This window comes from Podarcis bocagei, assembly GCF_964188305.1.
Source record: "Podarcis bocagei genome assembly, chromosome: 7".
Lineage (NCBI taxonomy): Eukaryota > Metazoa > Chordata > Lepidosauria > Squamata > Lacertidae > Podarcis > Podarcis bocagei.
Genome location: NC_138132.1, coordinates 6,866,815 through 6,891,983, shown reverse-complemented (window position 1 = coordinate 6,891,983; position 25,169 = coordinate 6,866,815). Strand labels below are relative to the sequence as shown.

The 25,169-nt window shown below is 49.1% G+C and overlaps 1 protein-coding gene across 9 annotated transcripts in view; it reads right to left on the bottom strand.

Moving 5' to 3' along the window:
• The window catches only part of RYR1 (ryanodine receptor 1), a 208,782-nt gene that overhangs the window by 41,563 nt on the left and 142,050 nt on the right, over positions 1 to 25,169 (bottom strand). For 6 of the 9 annotated variants that reach the window (XM_081200102.1, XM_081200099.1, XM_081200103.1 and 3 more), the window contains exons 68-81: positions 23,978 to 24,065; positions 23,790 to 23,882; positions 22,558 to 22,572; positions 20,406 to 20,576; positions 19,100 to 19,159; positions 18,806 to 18,943; positions 17,701 to 17,813; positions 15,221 to 15,317; positions 14,025 to 14,131; positions 11,666 to 11,717; positions 10,492 to 10,566; positions 5,098 to 5,197; positions 3,541 to 3,620; positions 2,142 to 2,218 (exon numbers count right to left, since the gene is read on the bottom strand). In XM_081200102.1, the coding sequence (XP_081056228.1) occupies positions 2,142 to 2,218; positions 3,541 to 3,620; positions 5,098 to 5,197; positions 10,492 to 10,566; positions 11,666 to 11,717; positions 14,025 to 14,131; positions 15,221 to 15,317; positions 17,701 to 17,813; positions 18,806 to 18,943; positions 19,100 to 19,159; positions 20,406 to 20,576; positions 22,558 to 22,572; positions 23,790 to 23,882; positions 23,978 to 24,065 (1,266 nt within the window). The remainder of the gene's footprint in view (positions 1 to 2,141; positions 2,219 to 3,540; positions 3,621 to 5,097; positions 5,198 to 10,491; positions 10,567 to 11,665; positions 11,718 to 14,024; positions 14,132 to 15,220; positions 15,318 to 17,700; positions 17,814 to 18,805; positions 18,944 to 19,099; positions 19,160 to 20,405; positions 20,577 to 22,557; positions 22,573 to 23,789; positions 23,883 to 23,977; positions 24,066 to 25,169) is intronic. The other 3 variants (XM_081200101.1, XM_081200107.1, XM_081200106.1) reach the window with 1 other exon arrangement.

The following is a 25,169-nucleotide window of genomic DNA, read 5'->3' as shown; positions in this document are numbered from 1 at the left end:
CGGCTAGTCCTAGTCTTTATAACCCTGTACCTTCTTCCAGAAGGCAGAAGCTGAAAGAGATCATTTCCGGGGTGCACACTATCCTGCGCTATCTCTGCAGCTTTCTTATGGCACCTGGAAGCATAGATTTGATCCAAGGTGGGAAGAGTGCACCCAATTATTCTCTCTGCAGTCTTTACAACCCTGGACAGCAATGTTTTTCCCCTGACCGTGCAGCTCCCAAACCACACACAGAGACCATAAGTTAATACACTCTCAACAGTACAATGGTAAAATGCCATCAACAGGTCCTTTGAGAGATTGATTTTCTTGATGATTCTCAGAAAATATAACCTCTGCTGTGCTCTCTTCATCAGGTCTTTGCTGTTTTCTCCCCAGGTTAGGTCATCTCTCAACTCCATCCCCAGAAATCGAAACACCAAGACCTGTTCCACACACTTCCCCTCAATAATAAGTGGCTGAATATTCAATTTACATTTCCTAAGTCCACAATAATCTCTTTTGTTTTCTTTAAGTTAAGGAGTAAGTTGTTTTTCCTGCACCACTGCCCCAACTGCTCAACTTCCTTCCTACAGGCCACCTCCTCCTCTCCAGCCATGATTAAACCAACCACCATTGTATCATCTGCAAACTTAATGATCTTATTACTGGGGTATTTGGGGGCACAGCCAGCTGTATAGAGTGTATAGAGTATAGACTGTATAGAGAGCCAGTGTGGTGTAGTGGTTAAGAGTGGTAGTCTCGTAATCTGGTGAACCGGGTTCGATTCCCTGCTCCTCCACATGCAGCTGCTGGGTGACCTTGGGCCAGTCACACTTCTCTGAAGTCTCTCAGCCCCACTCACCTCACAGAGTGTTTGTTGTGAGGGAGGAAGGGAAAGGAGAATGTTAGCCGCTTTGAGACTCCTTCGGGTAGGGATAAAGCGGGATATCAAATCCAAACTACTACTCCTCCTCTTCTTCTTCTTCTTCTTCTTCTTCTTCTTCTTCTTCTTCTTCTTCTTCTTCTTCTATATAAAAGCCTTCCTGACAGAACCTGTCCCTATGAGGCAGTTGTGGGGACTGAAGGTCTCTGCCTTCCCACAACTCCCTAAGCCACCTCCTCCGATTCCTTCTGAAACAATCTGAGGCTTCGCTGTCTTGCCTGTCTTTGCTCCGCCCTCTTCATCCCTCTTCTGGTCCTGGGAGACTACACCCCGTTATACCTCCTCCTCCCGGTCTTCTCCCTCTGACTACTCATTGTCATCCCACCACCACTCCCTGGGCTCTGAGCCTTCTTCCCTTTGGGGTTCCTCAGCTGGTGCCTCCTTCTACTTCCTCTGCCTCCAGCCAGTCCATGACTGGAGAGCAGAAGTCGAAGGGCCAAAAGACAGTAACTGCAGCAACAGCTGGAACGGCATCGTCACAGGATTCTGGCTACAGCACAAATGTATTGCAGTTTCAAAGTTCTGGGTCAGACTATATGTGGCTCAGCAGCTACCAGCAAGTCTGTCATGTTCAGCACCGTATTTGTGTGGTGTCTTATTATTTTTAAACTATTGATTTAGCGAAGAAACAAATGAAAACATTCTCATATTTCTTTAGTTTCTTTGCAACTCAGGCTTACAGGTTGAAGGCTCTGAAAGGCAAAAAATATGACTTTGATAATATATGGTACTGCATTACCTTTTATGAGAATAAATCTAGCCACAGTAACTGTTCCATTGACCCATGGCAATTCTCAGAGAGACTCTTTAAGTTAATATACTTTACCTTACATTGTACACTAGCACAACACTCTGTTTTCTGTTAATGTTGTTACTATGGTTGTTACCTGTGTGTTTTGAAAACCCTCAGGCTTGTTTGTAGGCTAGTTCCAGACAGTACTTTGAAACACAGTTCCATTCATTGGACACTGACGCCTACAATTCTAACATTTTGCCATCTGCTGAAAACGTTCCAGTTTTGCCAAGCATTCTTTAGAAAATTAATTTGATCCAGCGTTAGCCGTTTCTTCTGGGTTTTATAACCTCCTGCTGTTTGAATGCATTTACAGGGCTGTGGTATTTTCTTACAGGGTTTTACGGTTTGGAAGCACTCAAATAAATAAAAGGCAGAAGCATAAAAAAGGTAAAAAAAGAAGAAGAAAATGCTTCTACACACCTGCATGTTTGCATCAGGGCCTGGAGGCTCAGGAAGAATCCCACCTCGTGTTTCTCCTTCAGATAATCCAGCATTTTCTGAGGACAGGGAGAAAGTCAGCATGGGGAGGGGAAGAGAAGGCCCGCTTCTGACTCTTCCGAGCACAAAACTACATGTTAAAGACGTTGCATTAGATGTGTATTCACAGCAGGTGTGTGTTTCTAATGGCAGCCATAAAGAGAGCGAAATCCAGGCCGGGAACCCTTTCCATCCACACCACGATCCCAACAACAACAACAACAAAACCCCTTCCCAAAATGGGAGCAACTCAATTCTTACCAAACTAAACCTCCCAGCTGTGCCAATTTGGCCCTGCGACCGTGGGTGCCCGGGACTGTGGGTGTCATGGTGCATGCATGGCCCTGGCACTGAAATTTGTGGGTGCCCGGCCCCTTCATGGGGAATTTTGTGGGTGCCCAGGGCCCCAGGGAGTTGGCACCTAAGAAATCTCGGGATGCATATTGTGCTCTTGGAGGCTTTAGTTTGGCCAAAATTGGGTATGTACTTTCAGAGTTAATGCTAAATACATTACTTCTGGTAAATGAGCCACTGTAGCCACTGGAGGGCTGTGGAAATTTGTGTCCCAGGCTTTTTAGACTTGTTGACCTATGAACTATCTGAAACCAAATGGGCGCTTTAGTTTCCAGATGTCATATGCATTGGCAATATTTTCAGTTCTCCCGCCTCACTACAGTGGACCCTCTGGATACGAATTTAATTCGTTCTGGGGGGTCCGTGCACACCCTGAAAAATCTGCACCCAGAGGTGCCGCTTCTGCGCATGCGTGTGGCACGATAGTGTGCTTCTGTGCATGTGCGCAGAGCGCTTCTACGCATGCGCGAGCGGTGAAACCTGGAAGTATACTTCCGGGTTTGCCGGTTTCGCAACCCGAAGTTTATGTTACTCAAGCGTAACGTAACCCGAGGGTCTACTGTATTTAGTGCAAATTCGGAACAAACAACAACCCGCAGAAAAACCCGATTGACATTTGCCCCGATCCAAAGGGTGGGTTTGCCAGGGAGGGGAGGTGGTGAGGCAAGTGGAAGTGTGGATGGGCATTCAGTTCAAAGCATGTTTCTATATGGAGTAAAGAAATGGGAGATGAGTAAAGGAGGAGTAAGTGACGAGTCAGCCTTACAATAAGTTAATATCAACTTAAACAATAAAAATGGCTAAAAAAGCAGTTTCATAAAAGAGATCTACCTTTAATTACAAAAGCCAAGTAGCAGTGGTTAAATATACAACTTAGCACATCGCACCAGTATGCAGCAAGTTAAACTCAAATCAGCGGCAAAGTTCATAGGCAGGGAATGAATCACTTGCCAGGAAGCCTTGCGTCTCCCTCCCCTGGTCCTCCTACCTGCTGCACTTCCTCATTGCCTCCATTCAGGATGGAGATGCCCAGCTTCAGGGTAGAAGATACCATAGCGCCAGGCTCCCCTGCAGAGACAGGGAAAGGATTTATTACACTGGCATCTGTGCAGAAGGGAAAGGGAACTCCAGTGCCTGCCGGAGGGGCTACAACTCCCATCCTGGCTACTGGCCACGCTGCCTGGGGCTGATGGGACTTGGAGTCTGGCAACATCTGGAGCTTCCCCATCCCTGCTATGTAGCTTGGGGCTCAGCGCATGAAGGATCACCTCCTCTCCTTGTCTGCATCAGCCCAGGCTCTAAGATCTATGTTCTGAACTACCGTATTTTTCCGTGTATAAGACGAGGTTTTTTTACCCAGTTTTTTAGGTTTTAAAACATGGCTCGTCTTATCCATGGAATACAGCAATTAAATATATAAACAAATGCGGTTACCGTATTTTTTGCACCATAACACTCACTTTTTTCCTCCTAGAAATTAAGGGGAAATGTCTGTGTGTGTTATGGAGGGAATGCCTACGGGTGGCATGCCTACGGATTTTCCTCCTCTAAAAACTACGTGCGTGTTATGGTCGAGTGCGTGTTATAGAGCGAAAAATGCGGTACTTGCACTACCAGTCACAGCTCCTGGCAGTGGCGAGCCGCAGGGCTTCCGCAGTCTGCTTGCCTCCTCCCACTCAGACCACCCTACAGCTGGGAGGGAGTCTGTAGGCATTCCGTTTTTTGCGTGTGGTGTCTTCGCATGGCTCCATTTGTGCGCAGGCAGTGCAACGTAACACAGGAGGAGTGTGGCGATCGAAGTAATATTTCCCCCCCTGCGCCTTTCACATCAGTGAAACATCATGCCTTGCGCTCCTGCTGTGTAATGTTGTGCTGCCCGCAAACAAATGGAGCCGTGCAAAGATGCCACACAGAAAAAACGGGTCGCAGAAACCACCTATCAACTGCCCGATCACTGCCAGCGGCTGCCAATCACATTCCCGATTGCTGCAACAAGAGCACCTGTCTACTGCCTGCCGCAGTGGCAATTGAGAAGATGATTGGCGGCTGATGGTGGTGAACGGCCAGCTGATAGGTAGTTTCTGAAACGCAAGCGGTTGTGTGCTACATTCTGACGGTGAGAGATTTTCACACACACGGCCCAGCAATCACGGCCCACAGGGCCACCTGCATCCTTTACCCCCCCATAACCCCCCAAAAGCTCCTTTTCTAAATTTTGAGGCTCCCAAAATAGGGGTCGTCTACTACATAGGGGCGTCTTACAGACGGAAAAGTACAGTATTTGATATGGCAGCCTAGGAACCCCAAATGTTTCCCTAGCCCCGTGCAGGGGCTTCGCACTGTCTGTGTCCACAGGATTCCAGCATGGAATCTGAACAGGATCTTAGGACCCACAGCGGGTTTCTAGTTGGGCCTTGTAGCTGAAGAATGGGAGGAAAGCTTCCTCATCCCCACCAACCTCATCCAAGGCCTCCCAACATGGGAAAGCTGAACCCTGCCAAGAGATCCAGGGGGAGGGTGGAGAGGAAAAAGGGCCGCTTCTGACCTTTGCAGGCGCTAATCATCTGCAGAACCATCTCGGCCGCCCCGCGGTTGTGCAGGCGGGATTGCTGATAAAGGAGCCTCTGCTTCTCCATCTCCTTTTCCTGCAAGGAGGCAAGACAGTGTGAACCGAGGCAGGGCTGTCTTAAGCATAGGCGGCGCTGTCAGGAAAAAGCACCAAGGCAAAAGCCAGCTCCAGATGGCTGGAATGCAAAACAGGATGTTGTTGTTTCCAGCTGTACTGTTGGGGAAAAGGTGGAGCCTATTCTCTGTACTGAGCACCGGATGTTAGCTCAGAGTGTCATCTGACCTGTGCTGGAAGTACAGGGGTGGAGTTGTGACTCTTCTGATGGAGACTGAAGGGTGCAGTCGCATTTCTATGTACTGCTGAATGACAGGAATAAAACATGTAAATAGGACTCCTGTCTGTCTCATTTCCCCTCCCTGGGGACAATGCAGGGAGGGAGAGAAACAAAGTAGCAGAGGGTGTGTTCTTCACGTCTGATTGATGAGGAGAATCGCCGGGATTATGACCTTGCCTGCCGGGAGACGCAGCGGAGAGGTCATCAAGTATCCAGCTTAATTGCCTGGGGGAGGCCAGTTACCTCTGACTGTAAGCTGAGATACTAACATATGGCAGCATTCGGATGGTTGCGGTTCATCGGACATCTGCATGAGAGGCTGGAGGATTGTCCTCCTCTGCTCCAAGAAGGAGAAAAGCGTCTAAGAGCAGCCAGAGGCTGAACAGACGGCTGGAAAGAGGAGCTGTTTTCCTAGCAACGGAGCTCAAGGTATGCTGCATTTTCGGGCTAAAAGTGTGAACGCAGGTTGATTAATTCCCTGGTTCACTGGGAGCTGCGTTGGAAAAACAACAGCTCTGGGAGGAAAGGCCTGCAGCTTGGAAGCTTAGCCTGCATTCCACGGATTCTTGTGGTTTTAAGATAAGAAGTCCTCTATGCACTGTTGCAAAGTAACGACCCTGGAAAGTTACTGGCTACGCAGATGGACTGTGAGGCTGGGAAAGCGAAACAAAGCCACAGAGTGTTTTGGCTACAAGTTTACGTGCTCTTGGAGGGACTTTCCATAGCAGCCAGCGTTTAGCTGCCAGGTGCCAAAGAGCGTAAACAACTTGCAGTTTGCCTGCTAGAAAAGGCAGGAAACAACTGTTGGATTTTACAGCTTGCTTGAGAGTGTGAGCTGGAGGCTTGGCTTCAAGATGGATGCCAAGAAAGGGGGTCTGCCTTTTCCACCTCCCTTGACCAATGACAATTATTCATCTTGGTCTGTAAAGATGAAGGCCCTGCTGCAGAATCAGAGGCTTTTTGATGTAATTGAAAACCCCATCCCTGCAGCACCAACCGGAGGTTGGGAATTATGGAACTTGAGGGCCAGGACTGCTATAATTCTGTGTGTGTCAGATTCGCAGTTGGTGCATATTCAGCATTTACAACATGCGAAAGAGGTTTGGGACACGCTGCGTACAACGCATCAGAGAGATGCTGGTTCTTCAGCGTTGCTGTATTTTGAGAAGTTGACCAATCTGAGATTAGCGCCTGATGGAGATGTCCAAGCGCACCTGACAGAGATGAAGTTTCTGCGTCAACAGATGGTAGAACACAATTTCCGTCTACAGGAGGAAGTGTTTTGCTTCATGATGATAAACAGCCTTAGTAGGACTTACAAGGTTGTTGCCAGTCAGCTTGGTTCCCTACCGGCCACGCAGCTGACCGCGGACAGGGTGTGTGCCATCGTCCTGAATGAACACGACAGACTTGCTGCACTGGAAGTGAAGGACAGGGGGAGGGTAGAACAGAGTTCACATCTTCCCACTGCTGAAGCTACTAGAGAGTATGCTACAGCATTGAGCGCTGTCCGATGCTACAATTGTGGACAGACTGGGCATCTACAGCAGAGCTGTAGAAAGCCACGCCAGTCAAAAGGAGCGAAGAGCAGCTCTACGAAGCCTGAGGCGTCAGGCAAAAGCCGTACCAAGTGCCAGGTGAAACCTGCAAAGGCTATGATGGCGAAAGGAACCACGCCAGATGTTGGGAACGCATTCATAATCGACACGGGATGTACAAAACATTTGTGCCCGCACCGAGGACTGTTTTCGACGTTGAAGAAGCACAGCTTCACTGTGAAACAGGCCAACGATCAAGAGTTGGAAGCGACCGGAATTGGAACTGTGTATCTTGAGAGTCTGAACTTGACTATAAGCGATGTTTATTTGGTTCCAGAACTGAGATTTAATCTGCTGAGTGTGTCGCAGATTGCAAAGAAAGGACTGAAACTGTCCTATGATGCTAAAAGCTGCAAGATCTACAAAGATGGAGAACTGTATCTTACTGCCAGAGAGAAAGATGGACTGTATTTGTTGACTTTTGATCAAAGTGATTACATGAAATGTAATTCTTCTGATTCTAACGAAATCTCTCTTGCAGGTGTGACCAAAACGAGCACCAGGAAGGTGACTAAGAAGGTCGACAGAGCATTTCAGCGGGTGTATGCTGATGTGATTGGTCCTCTAGAACCATCTAGAGGCGGTGCACGATTTTACCTTCTGTGTGTTGATTGTTTCACAAATTATTCTTGGGTTTTTGCGATGGAGAAACCGCAAGAAACTTTAGAAAAGTTTCAGGAGTTTTGTGACAAGGTTAAAAATATGCATGATGCTAACATTGATTGTCTTTTCACAGATGAGAAGCAAATTTTTCTGTTACAGAAGTTTCAGAAGTTCCTGGATGGAAGAGGAATAGACCACAAAATTGCTGTTTCTGCCGAAGCGTGGAACAGGGGGGTCTGTGTGAGGGTGAACAAAGAATTGAAAAAGGGAATGAATGCGCAATTGCCGAGTTCACATTTGCCACATGAATATTGGGCCGAATCGCTAGCGTCCTATCTTCACGTGTGGTTGAGAAAAGTCTCAACAGAGTTGGGATGTTCTCCTTTTGAGAAGCTGTTCCATAGAAAACCTTCTGTTGCCTATTTCAAGGTTTTCGGGTCTCATGTGAGAACAGAAGCTCCAGGTGGAGTAAAGAATGCCAGAGGCATTTTTGTGGGATATGAAAAGGGTCTCTACAGAGTAATTTTGTCTGAATCTGGTCAGGTGATTCTCACAAAGTTTCTAGAGAGTGCTCCGGAACAACAGCGGGTAGTAGTACACACATTTCCCACAGATGACAATTCAGATGATGATGATTACACAGATTACAGTGGTACTGATGATGAAACTGATAGCTCAGAGAGTTCAGTTGTAACAGTCATTGAGAGAAAATCTCACACAATAGATAGACCTTCACAGATGAAGGAAGAACCACTGTTAGCCATTGCATCTGGTTCTCAACAAAGTCCAGAGGTTGAACCAGTGAGCACAGAGGATCAGAACCTCGTACGCAGGTCTGAGAGAGTCACAAAGGGTGTACCACCAAAGAGGTACTCAAAAGAGTTTGCTAACTTAGCTGTTGCATGTGTTACTATTGTTAACAACTCAAAACAGATTGAAGCAGTGTCTAAGTCAGAGACAAAGACACAACAGAGAGTAGCAAGCCAAGGTAATACAGAAGCACTCATTCCTTGGAAGCCAGACAACCAGAGAGGTACACTGGTGAAACCAGTGGTGGGGAGTTCCAAGGGTGGAACTGAAACAACAGGGGACTGTTATATGTATAACAACTGTTTGTTTTCTTCTCTGGATCATGTTTTGCCTATTGATGCTTTTGGGGGAGGATGTCAGGAAAAAGCACCAAGGCAAAAGCCAGCTCCAGATGGCTGGAATGCAAAACAGGATGTTGTTGTTTCCAGCTGTACTGTTGGGGAAAAGGTGGAGCCTATTCTCTGTACTGAACACCGGATGTTAGCTCTGAGTGTCATGTGACCTGTACTGGAAGTACAGGGGTGGAGGAGTGACTCTTCTGATGGAGACTGAAGGGTGCAGTCGCATTTCTATGTACTGCTGAATGACAGGAATAAAACATGTAAATAGGACTCCTGTCTGTCTCATTTCCCCTCCCTGGGGACAATGCAGGGAGGGAGAGAAACAAAGTAGCAGAGGGTGTGTTCTTCACGTCTGATTGATGAGGAGAATCGCCGGGATTATGACCTTGCCTGCTGGGAGACGCAGCGGAGAGGTCATCAAGTATCCAGCTTAATTGCCTGGGGGAGGCCAGTTACCTCTGACTGTAAGCTGAGATACTAACAGGCGCTGGGGTGCAAAGATCCACCCGGCACCCCCCCCCCAGATTGCCCAGTCCCAGGCGCGCAGGAGGGAGGAGCTGGCCAGCCGCCTCAGCATCTTGCTGGCTTGGTCGCCCCCAAACCCGCGATGCAGTTGGGTGGGTTCTTCCCCGGACTCAACTCTCAGGCCCCAGACTCTTGGCCTGGTGCCCCTGAGAGCCCGGCGCCTGGGTGCCCCACACCCCTAGCACCTATGGGTAAGACGGCCCTGAACTGAAGGCTGGAGGTCAGTGTCAATCATCATTTCCTTGAGGGCTGCCTACACTTCTCCCTCTTAGTTAGGAAAGCTGCTTCTTGCACCACCAGGGCTGCTGTGCAAAGGAGGGCAGGCTGGAGGGCCGGCCACATGGCTCCAGATGGAGAATCCATGTTTCTGGGCCTGGGAGGTGACCCGATCTGGCGCCACCAGCTGATATAAAGCTTTCAAAGTGGCTCCTTTCCTTCCCCGAGCAAGGTCACTGGTGTTCACCTCCTAGGCCTAAATGCCCATCACAGCCAGCCTTGTTTGGAAGCCAATGAGCGTTGGTGCACTGGCCAGTTTTTGGAACGGTATGCACAACCGCTGAGTTGATCCCCAGATTAACAGCTTGGTCCTGACCGCAGCCTTCAATTTTAACACTGTTTCTCTGCCTTCTTTCTCAAGGTACCTCACCCACTCCAGGGTGGACCAGGAAGGTATACATTGGAACAGTGAAGGTACAATTGTCCCACTAACCCAAGATGGCAACTGCAGGTGTACGTTTGCTCAATCAAGTCTCCCTTGGTACCTGCAGCATCTCCTCCTCGTGTCTCCTCCCCCACCCCACCCCACGTTGCAATTAGGTCGAAATAACAAAGCACGCTGCGATTTTGCAAATGAAACAATCTTTTAAAGGCCAACAGGCCATAGGAGAATGGTCGACTGATGGGAAGTTGTATAACCTCCCCGCAAACAAATCGTGAAAGGTGTTCAGGGAAGAGCAGGCATTGTATAACCTCTGCACAAGCTTTTCGTGCAAACAAATCGGAGTGAATAATGGTCAGTCAACAGGTTGCCTGGAAGTTGCCCAAGACTTTGCAAACGTACACCCAAGTTTCTAGAGGTTTGAGAACGAGTGGGCAAATGTTTGCTGAAAGTTCAGAAACGTCTTGGGGCGGCTGGGTCGTGGGGGGGGGGGTCCTTTACCTCGAAGGGAACCTCGGCCTCTTCCCCTTCTTCGCCATTTTCTTCACCTTCTTCTCCTTCGTTGATGTGGCAACTCTGGAGTCCAGGGGACCAAAGGATAAGAGGGATGAGCGCGTAAACAAAAAACACCGTCACACATCGGAACTAGCGACAGAACCTCAGAGCTCTTTGCGGCTTGCTCTAGAGTAGGCACGTCCAACAGGTAGATCATGATCTACCAGTAGATCACTGAACATCTGTGGTAGATCACTGGTAGATCGCTGGCTCCCCCCAAAAAAGCTCTACAGCTTTGACCTGAACCCCACAAAACAGGGTTTCTTCTCCTAAAAAAAGCTCAAAAACTTTGACCTGAACCCCCCACAAAGGGGTAGATCACTGCCAGTTTTTAACTCTGTGAGTAGATCACAGTCTCTTGGGAATTGGCCACCCCTGCTATAGAGTCAGCTCTTGATTCAATAAACCTACTACCCCCTAGCCAGCTGCTGTGGGCCTCTCAGAGAGGCAAACATAGCTCACTAACCTCCATTTGTCCACAGGGGGACTTGGCGAAAGTCATCTCTGAGTAACACGCTGATACTAGCACAGCAACCTTCCCCAACCCAGTGCCCTCCAAATGTTTTGGGCCACAACTCACATCATTCCTAGCCAGCAAGCGCTCTTACATTTTCTCCCACATTTTCTGCATGCCAGATTACATGTTAAAGGCACAGGAGTAGGATCAATAAAAAGGGGTGACAAACATCACGACAAGCTTCAGTCCTCCTTCTGAGGCCTCTAACGTGCCATACAATTAAAACACACCATTTTCGACAGTCATGGCTTCCCCCTCAAAGAATCCTGGGAATTGTAGTTTGTTAAGGGTGTTGGAAACTCCTATTCCCCTTACAGAGGTACAATTCCCAGGCAGATTTAACCATCAACCCTTCTTCCCAGGGAACTATGGGAATTGCAGTTCTGTGAGGGAAATAGGGGGCCTGCTCTCAGGACCCTCAGCAAACCACAGCTCCCAGAAATCTTCCAGGAATTTTGGCTGTTTAAAGTGGTGTAACAGCGCTTTAACTGAATGGTGTGGCTGTGGTCTGGGAACGATCACGCATTACATCTTTCTTTTGGAGAAAAAACAGATTAAAATGGCTGGAAATGGTGACCCGGGGCATAGTGGCCTGTCTCTCACCTTTGCCATGATGTCAGCATATGCCATATACAGATAGTCTTCGTCCAGTTTGCTGAAACGAAACAGAGGAGGCTCAGTTTCTATGTGCTGAAACTGGCCTCTCCATAACGCTTGCTCCCAGTATTTATTTTATCGTGCTTTTAAATAATAATAATATTGCAGGCAGAGAAGAGCGTCTCACAGTTACTAATCCAAAATCATAATGCAAAGATGTGGCTCACATTATAAACTAAGGGGAATGATGAACGTGGTCCCCACAGCATAATTAGGCTGTCTACTTTTCGACAAACTTGCTTCCTTGCAACAGATTTGCTCATGTTCAGACATAGGCATTATCCCTGCATTCCAAATTCTAAAGAACCATTCTTTCCCCCCCCTTTTTTTGTGTGTGTGTTATAATCTTTTTTATTGAGTTTTAATTCAATAACATTTCAATTCAATTAACATTAAACATCACCATCATCATTTAGGATTCCCTGAATCCTTAGACTCCCCTCCACCTTTCCACGGTTACCATTTTCAATCTTTTTCAACCACTTCACACATTTCCTCTATTTTTCTTAAATCATTCATTTTTACCTTAGCATTACTCAAATCCTGCCAAAGGTTTTAGCTGTTTACAGTGTTCTCTTAAGTGAGCTTTTCCCATTCCTTCTTAAAGTTTCTCTCCTAAAGAACCATGCTGACCGGGCGGGGTGGAGAGAGATCTTTTTTGTGTGGAGGGATCAAGGTCTCCTAGCTACGATAGCTACGCTCTGCCTCCACGGATGGAGGCAGGAATGATTCTGAATACCAGTTGCTGGAAGCCACAGAAAGGGAGTGCGCTCCTGTCTGGGGTCCCGTTTGCCAGCTGCTGACAGGCATCTGGTTGGCTGCTATGAGAACAGGATCCTGGACTTAGATGGGCCATTGGCCTGATCCAGGACGCTCTTCTGATGTTCTTAATGCTCTGGCTCAATATAAGTAAGTTGGAGTTCTTATTAGAATCATAGAATCCTAGAGTTGGAAGAGACCACAAGGGCCATCGAGTCCAACCCCCTGCCAAGCAGGAAACACCACCAGAGCACTCCTGACATATGGTTGTCAAGCCTCTGCTTAAAGACCTCCAAAGTAGGAGACTCCACCACACTCCTTGGCAGCAAATTCCACTGTCGAACAGCTCTTACTGTCAGGAAGTTCTTCCTAATGCTTAGGTGGAATCTTCTTTCTTGTAGTTTGGCTCCATTGCTCCGTGTCCGCTTCTCTGGAGCAGCAGAAAACAACCTTTCTCCCTCCTCTATGTGACATCCTTTTATATATTTGAACATGGCTATCATATCACCCCTTAACCTCCTCTTCTCCAGGCTTAACATGCCCAGCTCCCTTAGCCGTTCCTCATAAGGCATCGTTTCCAGGCCTTTGACCATTTTGGTTGCCCTCCTCTGGACACGTTCCAGTTTGTCAGTGTCCTTCTTGAACTGTGGTGCCCAGAACTGGACACAGTACTCCAGGTGAGGTCTGACCAGAGCAGAATACAGTGGCACTATTACGTCCCTTGAGCTAGATGCTATACTCCTATTGATGCAGCCCAGAATTGCATTGGCTTTTTTAGCTGCCGCGTCACACTGTTGGCTCATGTCAAGTTTGTGGTCAACCAAGACTCTCAAGCCAGGTGTCACCCATCTTGTATTTGTGCCTCTCATTTTTTTTGCCCAAGTGCAATACTTTACATTTCTCCCTGTTAAAATTCATCTTGTTTGTTTTTGCCCAGTTCTCTAAACACACAGAAAAGCCTTTGGAGTTCTTGGAAAACGCACAGAAAAGCTCAAGCTACGCATTGATCTACCCACACTTAGTTGTTATCTCTGAAAATAACAGGATATATTTATACAAATTCTTCAAACTTGCACAACCCCTTAAAAATTAGCTGATGAAGCTGAAACAGGGCCCTCTCCTGGTTTCTGATCCATAATTGACTTCTGATTTCTGCTCAACGATTGAAACTAATACCTTTGCGTTGAATCTGACTATGGACTGAACATGAACTTATCTCTACTCATAAACTCTTATCTCTAATTCTGTAACGAATTATTGTGTTATACATATCCTTATGAGTCTGAGTTTGTAATCTCTATTTGAGTTTGTAATCCTCGTCAGAACGCATACTTTTGAATGGATTAGTTTTTGTTACAATTGAGTATTGATTTGCGAGTAGGGACCACTCCCACTACTGAAACTTATATTGGCCTGAGTTCTTGGTGTGCTTTTTTTCTGGCTCAATATAAGGCAGCTTCCAATGTCCCTAGCCTCTTTATCCCATGCCCAGCTAAAAAGTCCAACCTGGCTCCGATCCCACACATGCACCCTGCCTGCGACTCACCTCTTCTCGGTCAGCGCTGTCCTGCTGAAATGCAGGATGAGCTGATGCAAAGGATCCGGTTTCTTTTCTGCCTCCTCCTCTTCTTCTTCTTCCTCCTCCCCAGGTTTCTACATCCCATCCCCCGGCAGGAACAAAAGGGAAACCGTGTTAGAGGTTAATAATAATAATAATATATTATCCCCCCCCCCCAATCTGACTGGGTTTCCCCAGCCACTCTGGGCGGCTTCCAACAAAGTATTAAAAAACAGTAGTCTGTTAAACATTAAAAGCTTCCCTAAACAGGGCTGCCTTCAGATGTCTTCTAAAACTCTGGTAGTTGTTTTATCTCTTTGACATCTGGTGGGAGGGCGTTCCACAGGGCGGGTGCCACCACCAAGAAGGCCCTCTGCCTGGTTCCCTGTAACTTGGCTTCTCGCAGGGAGGGAACCGCCAGAAGGCCCTTGGCGCTGGATCTCAGTGTCCGGGCAGAACAATGGGGGTGGAGACGCTCCTTCAGGTATACTGGGCCTTTGAGGCCGTTTAGGGCTTTAAAGGTCAGCACCAACACTTTGAACTGTGCTCGGAGCAGCTGTCCCCTAGAGTGTATGGGATTCCTGATGCTATGATAGTAATGGGGGGAAGAAAACCATAGAAAAGCCTCTTCCTGGGAGACGACAGAAAATGAAAGCCCCCAGGGCATAGTGCCTGGTGTGCATTTTTATATATATATCGGTTGGAAACATGAGAGGACTAGAAAACTCAGTGGCTCATTCCACACCCAGCTCAGCAGCTCTCCTGTTCTCCCTCCCAGGAAGGGCATTCCAGACCCAGTGATGTCTCTTCCATTCCTGCTATTAAACCGAAGCCAGAACACTGCTCTTTGCTGCCAACGAGTCAGGCATATAGAGGACTTCCACCACAGAGCTGCCAAGTGGTACATGCCCCCCCTGCATGTGTGCATGTGTGAATGCAGTGGCGTAGCGTGGGGGGTGCAGGGGGGGGCCGGCCGCACCGGGCGCAACATCTGGGGGTTAGGGTTAGGGGGCACAAATCCACGGGTTAGGGGGCGCAAATTACTTGCCTTGCCCCGGGTGCTGACAACCCACGCTACGCCACTGTGTGAATGCACACACACACACGGCGTCCTACTTTCCATTTAATGCTAGAACTTCAGGCTGCACATAGCATTTGGTTCCCATTCTTTCCCCAGGACTCACAGACAGATCGTCAATCATCCTATCTTCAAAGGGGTGCTCTTCGGTAAGGATCCAGGACAGCTTGTAGCTCTCCAAGTACATGTTGCAAGCCCGGTGCCTGGAAAGCAGATGGGGGCAGGTCAGCCATTCGCCCAGCTCTGCCCTGCCTGCTTCACGTAGCGAAGAGGTGCACAGGAGCAGGGTACCATGCTTGCGAGATCACTTTGCCCCATAGATGCCCCCTTGACTATGTTAGGATTTTTATCCATCCATGCTGCTCCAGCAGTAGCACTATGTTTTGTGTATATCATGTGAGTGAGTGAGCGTGAGACAGGAAGTCTCAGTACTGTTGGAAGTTGGTTTCACTTCTGAAAGTGCTGTTTTTCTGTACTGGTGCTCAGAGAGCACAGACATGCTGATGGATTCTCTGTATAGGAACCCCTGACCTCTGTAAAGGAACCCCTGACCGTTAGGTCCAGTCGTGGCCGACTCTGGGGTTGTGGCGTTCATCTCACTTTATTGGCCAAGGGAGCCGGCGTACAGCTTCCGGGTCATGTGGCCAGCATGACTAAGCCGCTTCTGGAGAACCAGAGCAGCACACGGAAACGCCGTTTACCTTCCCGCCGGAGCGGTACCTATTTATCTACTTGCACTCTGATGTGCTTTCGAACTCCTAGGTTGGCAGGAGCTGGGACCGAGCAACGGGAGCTCACCCCGTCATGGAGATTCGAACCTCCGACCTTCTGATCGGCAAGTCCTAGGCTCTGTGGTTTAATCCACAGCGCCACTCGGGTCCCCTCTCTGTATATATAGACTGTAAATAAAGTAGTTTTAGAACTACGATTGACTATTTCTTCTGCTATGATAGACCAGAAGACGAGTGTGCTCCTCTCAGGAGAGAGGGGTTGCTTATCACTGGTCTCTCCGGACAGAGGGAGATTTACAGCCAGGGAGAACAACCGGAAAGACGCCCTGATGACTTAGGAAGTTTCCAACACTTTAATCTGGGGAACAGGAGCTGCTACAGGTGTCACGTAACACCCCTGCCACACTTGTAAGAAATCAATCTTTTGATATGGCAGTCCCCACACTTCGGAACTCCCTGCCTATTGACACCAGGTAGGTACTTTCACTGTACTCCTTTCGGTGCCCACTAAAAACATTTTTTTGTTTAGGCAAGCCTATCCAGGCATGTAAGGGACGCGGGTGGTGCTGTGGGTTAAACCACAGAGCCTAGGACTTGCTGATCAGAAGGTCAGCGGTTCGAATCCCCATGATGGGGTGAGCTCCCGTTGCTCAGTCCCTGCTCCTGTCAACCTAGCAGTTTGAAAGCACACCAGTGCAAGTAGATAAATAGGTACCGCTCCAGCGGGAAGGTAAACGGCATCTCCGTGCGCTGCTCTGGTTCGCCAGAAGCGGCTTAGTCATGCTGGCCACATGACCCGGAAGTTGTACACCGGCTCCTTCGGCCAATAAAACGAGATGAGCGCCACAACCCCAGAGTCGGCCACGACTGGACCTAATGGTCAGGGGTCCGTTTACCTTTTACCTATCCAGGCATGTAGAATGCTGACATGGGATAGCTCAGTCAGTAGAGAATGAGACTCTCAACCTCAGGTCCATGGGTTTGAGCCCCACACTGGGCAAAGAGATGACCCTTGTGATCTTTTCGAACTCTATAATTCTACGTGGGTTTTCAGCTTATCGTTGATTTTAATTATTATTACTATTTTTAAATTTTTCAAACGGCTGTTTTCAATTGTTTTTCTTTTACTGGTGACGGTCCTCCTCTTTTCGTAAACTGCATTGAGGTTTTATTGCAACACAGTGGCATATAAATCTTATGGAATAAATAAACAATTCCCTCCCCACCCCATGGCACAGTCAGCTAGTGGTCCCAGGAATTAAATAAATACATTTTTATTTATACCCCGCCCTTCCAGGTTCAGAAAACAGGGCTCAGGGCGGCTAACAACAAATTTAAAACACAGCTTAAAATACAGTATGAAATGTGAATAACAATAAATTCAGAATTCAAAAATCAATTTAGGGGGGAAACCATCCAATATACATTAGATGATCACCATAGCTAGCTGGCTAAATTAGTCCTATTTGGGCCAGTGAGGAGACCAGGGGAGACTTAGCTGTGGGATCCCAGAGCAGGTGATCTTCATAAAAAGGGGAGGGGGAGGGAAGGAAGGGGAATAAAAAAATCAGGCGAAGTTCAAATTGAAAGCCAGGCAGAATAGCTCTGTCTTACAGGCCCTGCGGAAGGAGGTTAAATCCTTCAGGGTCTTGGTCTCATGGGACAGAGCATTCCACCAGGTCGGAGCCATCACTGAGAAGGCCCTGGCCCTGGTGGAGGATAATCTGACTTCCTTAGGGCCCGGGGCTTCTAAACTATGAACCCACAGCTGGGATGCCAGAGGGTTTGCGTAGATCGACCCAAATACAACTCAACAAGCTGGAGTTCAAAACCTCCCCTGATGACCTCAACTCACCTGGGCAGGTTGTAGAGGGGCGTCATGCGGAAGCAGGCCACCACAGCTCGCCGCCGTTGCTTGGAGAGCAGCTTGTGCCACACAGCCTTCTTTGACTTGTAAGGATGCTCAGTCTGTGGGGTGTGTACAAATCTCAATGGGGTTGGAGGGCCGGGAGACTCCTCCAATCATTTCCCACCTACTTTTCCCTCTCCCTTTTCCAGCATGCTTCCTCCCTCTGACCCCTTGTCTCTGAGGGATCTCATGAAGGTGGCTGGAGGCTTCAGGGCAGAAAATCGTTTGCAGGTGTCTACCAGGGCACCTCTCCATTCTTAAGGAAATCAGCCCTGAGTGCTCCCTGGAAGGACAGATCCTGAAGCTGAGGCTCCAAGACTTTGGCCACCTCATGAGAAGAGAAGACTCCCTGGAAAAGACCCTGATGTTGGGAAAGATGGAGGGCACAAGGAGAAGGGGACGACAGAGGACGAGATGGTTGGACAGTGTTCTCGAAGCTACAAACATGAGTTTGACCAAACTGTGGGAGGCAGTGGAAGACAGGAGTGCCTGGCGTGCTCTGGTCCATTGGGTCACGAAGAGTCGGACACGACTATACGACTAAACAACATCAACAACCAGGGCACAGGAGGTGTAGCTCAGCGACAGAACACCTGCGCTGCCTGCAGAAGGTCCCAGCTTCAATCTCTGCAGAAATCCAGGTAGGGCTAGGAAGGTCCTACGCCTGAAACCTGGGACAGCCACTGAAGGTTAGTGTAAGATTTTACCGAGCTGGATAGATTCAGAGTGAGGCAGCTTTCTACTGTATACTCCTGTTCCACCCATGTCAGATCTGAGGTGGCGATTCCAAGTGCACTAGAGTTAACTAGACAGCCCCAAAGGGAACTGAACTGCCTTCTGCAGCTATCCTTTCAAGCTGCAGATGTTTTAATGAACTCCTTTGTAGGGAGCTCTCCGTTTAACAGAACAGCAGAAGTGATGGCAACCCGTTAAAAGTTGAAGGCCCTTACCCAGGTGAGCCACTTAACAGTTGCCTAGATCACCTGCTGGTTAAATCTGGCCACATTCTTCTGCCTGCTAAACCCAGCTTGCAAGCCTTATCTGCCTGTACCTGCTCCAGGTGGTAGAGCACAGCCGAAACCTCCTGAACCCGTTTGACAATCTTCTCTGGATTGTTGCAGTCCTCGGCTTTGCCAGACATCTCCTTGTAAAGGGCCATCTGCCAGCGCATGGACGAGGAGTTCTCACACTGCAAGGGGGGAAAAAAAGATGGGCGTGACTGCAGTTGAGAAGACGGGCGCCCCTCATTCAGGGTAAGGAGGCCTGACTTGCTCCCTCACTAGTCTGGGAGGTGTATTTTGTACTTGCAAAGATCTCATTCCTCAAGCATCCTTGTGACACTCACCTTGCCCTGGAGGTGCAGGTTGTTGTTGAGGAATTCGCGTACCTCCTCATCAGTGTCTTTCTGTAGAGAGATTGAAAGAAAGAGCACATGAGCAAGTGAGAGTGGCAACAGTCACGCCTGATATTATTTGGCAACAAGTACCTGTGATCTGTACTGTGCACACATGCTTATATTATTGTACTATATTGATGATGATGATGATGATGATGATGATTGACTACATTTATAGCCAACCTTTCGTCCAAATAAGAGGGTTATTCTTGCCTGCTGCCCGGTTGGCACTGACCCGAGACAGAGCCTTCTTGGTGGTGGCTCCCTTTCTGTGGAATGCTGCCCCAGGTGAAGTGCACCTGCCTCCCTCAATACAGCAGAAAGTTAAAAACATTCCTGCTTACCCAGGCATTTAATAGCTGAGAGATACTGGTCACGGCAACCATGAAATTAATAACTGTGAGGGTATGTGATTGTTTTTAAATGCTTCTTGATGTTGTAAATGTGTCTGAATGTTTTTTGATGTTTTCAAGTACAGTGATACCTCTGGTTATGAACTTAATTCATTCTGGAGGTCCGTTCTTAAGCTGAAACCGTTCTTATCCTGAGGCGCGCTTGCACTAATAGGGCCTCCCGCTTCGCGCACATGCCTCTGCCACACGATTTCCGTTTGCCTCCTGGGGCAAAGTTTGCAACCAGGAGCAGCTGCTTCCAGGTTAGCAGAGCTCGTAACCTGAAGCATTCGTAACCAGAAGCGTTCCTAACCAGAGGTACCACTGTATGTTTTTATTCAATTTTAAATTGTACTTTAAAAAATATTTTTGCTGTTTGCCACCCTGGGCTCCCTTGGGATGAAGGGTGGGATGCAATTTGGAAACTAATACAGTGGACGCTCGGGTTGCGAACGTGATCCGTGCGGGATGCACGTTCGCAAACCGCAGCATTCGCAACCTGCATCTGTGCGTCTGCACACGCACGGGTTGCGATTTAGCGCTTCTGTGCAAAGCGTGATTTAGCGCTTCTGCACATGTGCAACCGCTGAAACCCGGAAGTAACCTGTTCCGGTACTTCCGGGTTTTGGCGGTCCGTAACCCGAAAAAACGCAACCTGAAGCGGCTGTAACCCGAGGTATGACTGTATACTCGTATTTCATTATATATTTTTTAAAGTATTCTAAGTCCTCTTCCTCCAGCAGTGGCAAGAAAGCTGACCATTGCCCCATTAGCGTTGGGAGACTTGGAACCCCCACTTCCAAACCTCCCTGTGTGAAAGAGGCAGATAATTATTCCCATGCCCCCTCCCGCAACCTTCTCACCAGGGCATAGCGTATCTTGGCCAAGTTGATCAGCTCCTGGTCGGTGGGGGAGCACATGTTCAAGCCAATGGGGAGCATCTTCTTGAGCGTGGCCACGATGAGTGATGTCTGCACGGAATAGCGGTCCCCCCGCCGCTTCTTCTTGGTCCGCTCCTGGTCCGAGCCACCCGACTGGGAGGAAGGTTAGGAGAGGGAGACAAGGGGAGTTAACACTGTGCGGGGAGTTGTGGCAGGGGGACCGGCCACTCGGGCTATCCTACGGCATGCCAAGAGATCAGCTGGGCAAAAGCTTAACGGCCAAGCGCCGCTCTGAGGATTCAGTGAGGTTTGGTGCTCGGGGGTGGGAGGTGGGGTCTAAAGGCTTCCCCCGTGGGAGAATGACGGGCGAGTGTTTTCCTTCGCGAGAAGAGAAGAGGAAGAAGAACCCCCAGCAATGGCCACCGTTGTTCCTCGCACAAAGGCACTCCACGGGGGTAGACGTCCTTTGCGGTCTGCTCCAAATGTAGGAAGGTCTTTATTACACGGAATATTCAAACAGGGGTGGAGGGAAAATACGCCCATTGTTACTTCTGAGGTGTTCTGCCAGGGGTGCATGGATCAAAAACCCGCAAGCATGCACCGGCTTCTTGATCCATAAACTGGAGACGAAATAAAAGAAAATGCTCACACCGGGTGACTTCAGAAGCAGCAATGCACGTGGTTTTCACCCTACATGAGAGCCGTCCTCATGTACGGAAAACGTCCTGTACGAATCAGCCTTATGGGGATGAGAAGGAGGCACTGGGGTGTGGGGTGGGGTGTGGGGTGGGAGTCTGGGATCCAGCGCATGGCAGTGTAGACTGTGAGGATGGCTGAGAGTTGGGTAGTGTGGAAGAGATCCAGCAATGTGTAATTAGAGGCACAGAAGAGGCTCAGTGGAAGGGCTTTGAAGGGATCTAGGCAGTACCAGAAGAGAACAGTGCAAGCGACAAGGTCGCACGCAGCTTTCCCAAACCTCGTGCCCTTCGGATGTTTTAGACTACAATTCCCATCAGCCCCGGAACAGGGATGATGGGAGTTGCAGTCCAAAAGGCTGGGGAAGGCTGGTCTCAGGTGTATAAGGCAAAGACGGCCTAGTAAACAGGAGACAGATTTTGGAATATCACTGATGAAGTCAGGCAGGTCTGGAGATGAGTGGGGAGAAGGACTGAACTTGCATGAAATGGAGCAGCCGCCATCCCCGACCCCTGGAAGGTTAACGTGAACCAAGATACCCGTGTCTCCTTCCCCGCCATGCCTTTGTCCTCCTACATTTTGCTGTGCAAAAGAGCCTTTCTAACCTCTACACAAAACCGCACACAGAGACACACAGCACCGTTGGCAGCCAAGACACATAATCTACCACGTGTGGCGTCGCGGGCACCGCCTCCCTCCCATGTGGTGGCAGGGCAGCAGGCAGTGGCAAAGGATGGATTATGGGATCCGGGATCCAGAAGGTAATGGAGGGGAACGAGAGATGGTAAATAGGGGAAACCCCGGAGTACATGGGTCCAGGTTAGGGGGCGGAGATCTGCGCATGGCCCAATGCATGCTGGGAGAGGAAGAAGGCTTCCCGAAACGAGCAAATGGAGGTGGGTTTTTTTAGGAAGGGACCACTTGAGGTCAGAGGCTTCAGGGCAGTCTGGCCAGGGAGACGGATGACGTAACTCCGGAAGCAGGGGTGCGCCTCCCCCGAAATATGGCGTCTTGTCCAAGGGCATGATGGGAGCTTGGTCCTGCCAACGGAGGGCACTTGGTGGCTCGTCAGTGCCAACCCATCGGATGCATGATGCGTTGCTGCCACAGCCACAGAAAGCCACTGCGTTCTTGCCATCCTCCATGCAGCCGCGCGCCCTTCCCTCTCTCCCAGCACCCCTGATTATATCGAGATCATAGCTGTCAACGTTTCCCTTTTCTTGCGAGGAATCCTATTCGGAATAAGGGGATTTCCCTTTAAAAAAAAGGAAAATGTTGACAGCTATGATCGAGATGGTTCTCTCCCAGGAGGAGGGAGGGGAGGGTTACGGCACAGATGCGCACTGCACCATGCTGTCTCCACAGGATCACCCCCCCAAAAAACCCCCGACAACAACAACAACAAAAGGGGTGGCGGAACGTCCGTTATTTCGCTAACCTGGCCTTCTCCAGACTAAACTCAATACAGGCGAGGGGAGAAGAGGGAGACAAGACAGAAGAGGAGAAAGAGAAGGTTAGACGGAGTGGCAAAGTCCCCTCCCTCTCACACAAACACCCGGCAAAGAATTCAGGGAAGGTCCAAGAAGGTGCAAAGTGGTCCACTGGCATCTTTCTTCTCCCCACTGCCCTGCCCAAACCGAGCAATCCGAAAAGCGAGAAAGCTGCTGTGTACAGGAAGAGGCCCAGGCCCGAGCCTTGGGTAGAATTTGGCTGGCATGGAATCTTCCTGCTCTTTTGTGTTTTTGTTTTTGTTTTCCAAAAGAAGAGAACCAGGTTTCTAGTCCTCCCTGTTCACAAGAGGAAGGAAAGCAAGCAGGCAGGTTTGCTGAGGGCTCCATGAGCAGGACATCCGTATGGAGGGGCTCTCTGGTGCCCCCCATACCGTGATGCCCTTTGTCAACCCATGGTGTCCTCCCTCCCCACTTTACCCCAGCCTAACCCGCCCTCCTAGATCTCCAACACAAAAGCTGCTTCTTGGGCCCAGGCTTCCTGCAGGCTGCAAAGAGATAAGAACTGAATTGTGCAAGCGTGGGGTGGGCGAGGAAGCACACGACTGATGGTTCAGAGAGCAGGTGGCAGCCAAGTTGAAAGGGTGGGGGTGGCAGGCCCTCTCAGAGGCAGCCTGTGGCAGATTGTGGTGCAGCTGGAGATGGGGTGGTGATGGTGATGGGATGGGATGCATTTGGCTGAGGTGGGGGTGGTCCACTTCAACATGCAGTAGGTACCCCACAAAGGAAAGGAAAAGACAGTTTTAATAATGTTGTTCAACTATTATCACCATTGTTTATTAAATTTGTATACTGCCCTTCATCCGAAGATCACAACCAAAAAATCATTTGCACAGGTCTTTTTCGTCCTAAGCGCCTCACACAGATTACTGGCATGTTATGGGGAGGTGGGACTGGGACTGAGCAATAAGGGTTTGCCTAAGGGCATCTAATAATCTCATGGCTGTGTTGGGGACTTCCTGTTCCACAGGAAGTCAACCCTTGTAGACTGTACTAGGGCAGCCAATCAGTGACTTCCGGTCAAAACAGAACCCAGAGGTTGTCACTTCAAAGGTTTGCCTAGGCACCCCTTTTGGAGGGTGATAGGCTGGCTCCAGGCAGGGTGAGACCCTCCACCCCTGGTGGCAAGCACCCCTCTTCCACACCCCAGCCCTCCTCTCACCTTGGACATTTTGCTCTTGCTGTCGGCTGTCAGGAAGGACATGTTGTTGATTTCGTTCTGCACTACGAAGTTCTGCTCCTCCCGTTTGAAGTTCTGGGGCATGGGAGGGAAGAAAAGGTGAGCTACATTTCGCGGCTCCATCAGCACCCATGCAACCACCACCCCCTCTGCCAAAAAAGGCGACTCACGTGTGACTTGGACCAGTAAATGAACACCTCCCCAACCATCCGGAACAGCTCCTCGGCATCTGAGTTCGGTTCCGTCAACCAGTTGGCCCTGCAGATTAAAAAAGAACTGTCAGTAGATACCACCTTCCCACTTCCATAGCTAATGGGGCATATTCAGGGTACATTAAAAAACAACAACACACAACACAACTAATTTAAAGTATGGTATTAGATTATCTCCCCCTTTTCTCCCATCCATGTAATTGGACAATGCAAGTCGTCGCTGGATGGTGCAGTTATCTAGAGGTAAACATTTGGAAGGGAAACGTAGCAAATCGGCACAACTTTCTGGGTATTTGGCGGTTAGGCATTGGTATAGTTCTGTAGATGGAAGAGGGGAGGTAGCGCCATCACCTGCCCCACATATTGAAGGGTAGTCCGTTAAAGGATTCTGGGGTGTGTGGCCCTGACCGAAGCCTAGGGAGGTTAGGGCCTAAGGCACGCCCCCTATTGGTGACTCTGGGGGGGTGTTTCCTAGTTGATGTGCATCAGCAGGACTCCCCCTACTGGTGGTTAACCCTTCCCGGACTTCAAGCAGACAGGCTGGAGTCAGATATAGTCACTTAGGACCAATCCCTAAGCCAATACCGCTCATCACCTGTAACCAACCAAGTTGTGACCTTTTTGAGCCCATTAACCTTAATAATTGCGTCATGTGTCATTATTTCCGACTGGGGGAGTCGGGAACTCGCCACGCAAGTCTGCCTGCAGCTTGTGAGTGTGGTATCTGAAAGAGAGACTCAGGCAGAAACACCAGGCATTTTACTCCTTACCGCTGGAGAACTTCTCAGACACACCGAGACATTATTAGCTCAATCTCTGCCGTGCTGCAGTGCCACCCCCTGTGGTGGCCAGAGCTGGAACTCTGTGATTGGAGGAAGCAACAGGAGCCTCGCCAACTCGCTTGCTCCAAGCTGTGCTGTTTAGTCTGAGTAACTGTGATATGGAGCAGCAGCAGAGGCTGCTTGCCCTGGAGCCCATCTTTGACTATGTTCCTGCCTCTGAACTCGTGGTTCTCATCTACCCAACCTGGTACCTGACCGTTGGTGTGACAATTGATGACCTCCTTCTACCGGTCCACAGTAGAAAGCGTACTCTCATATTGTATCACAGTGTGGTACATTGGCTTGACAGCCACAGTCAGAAAGTCCTT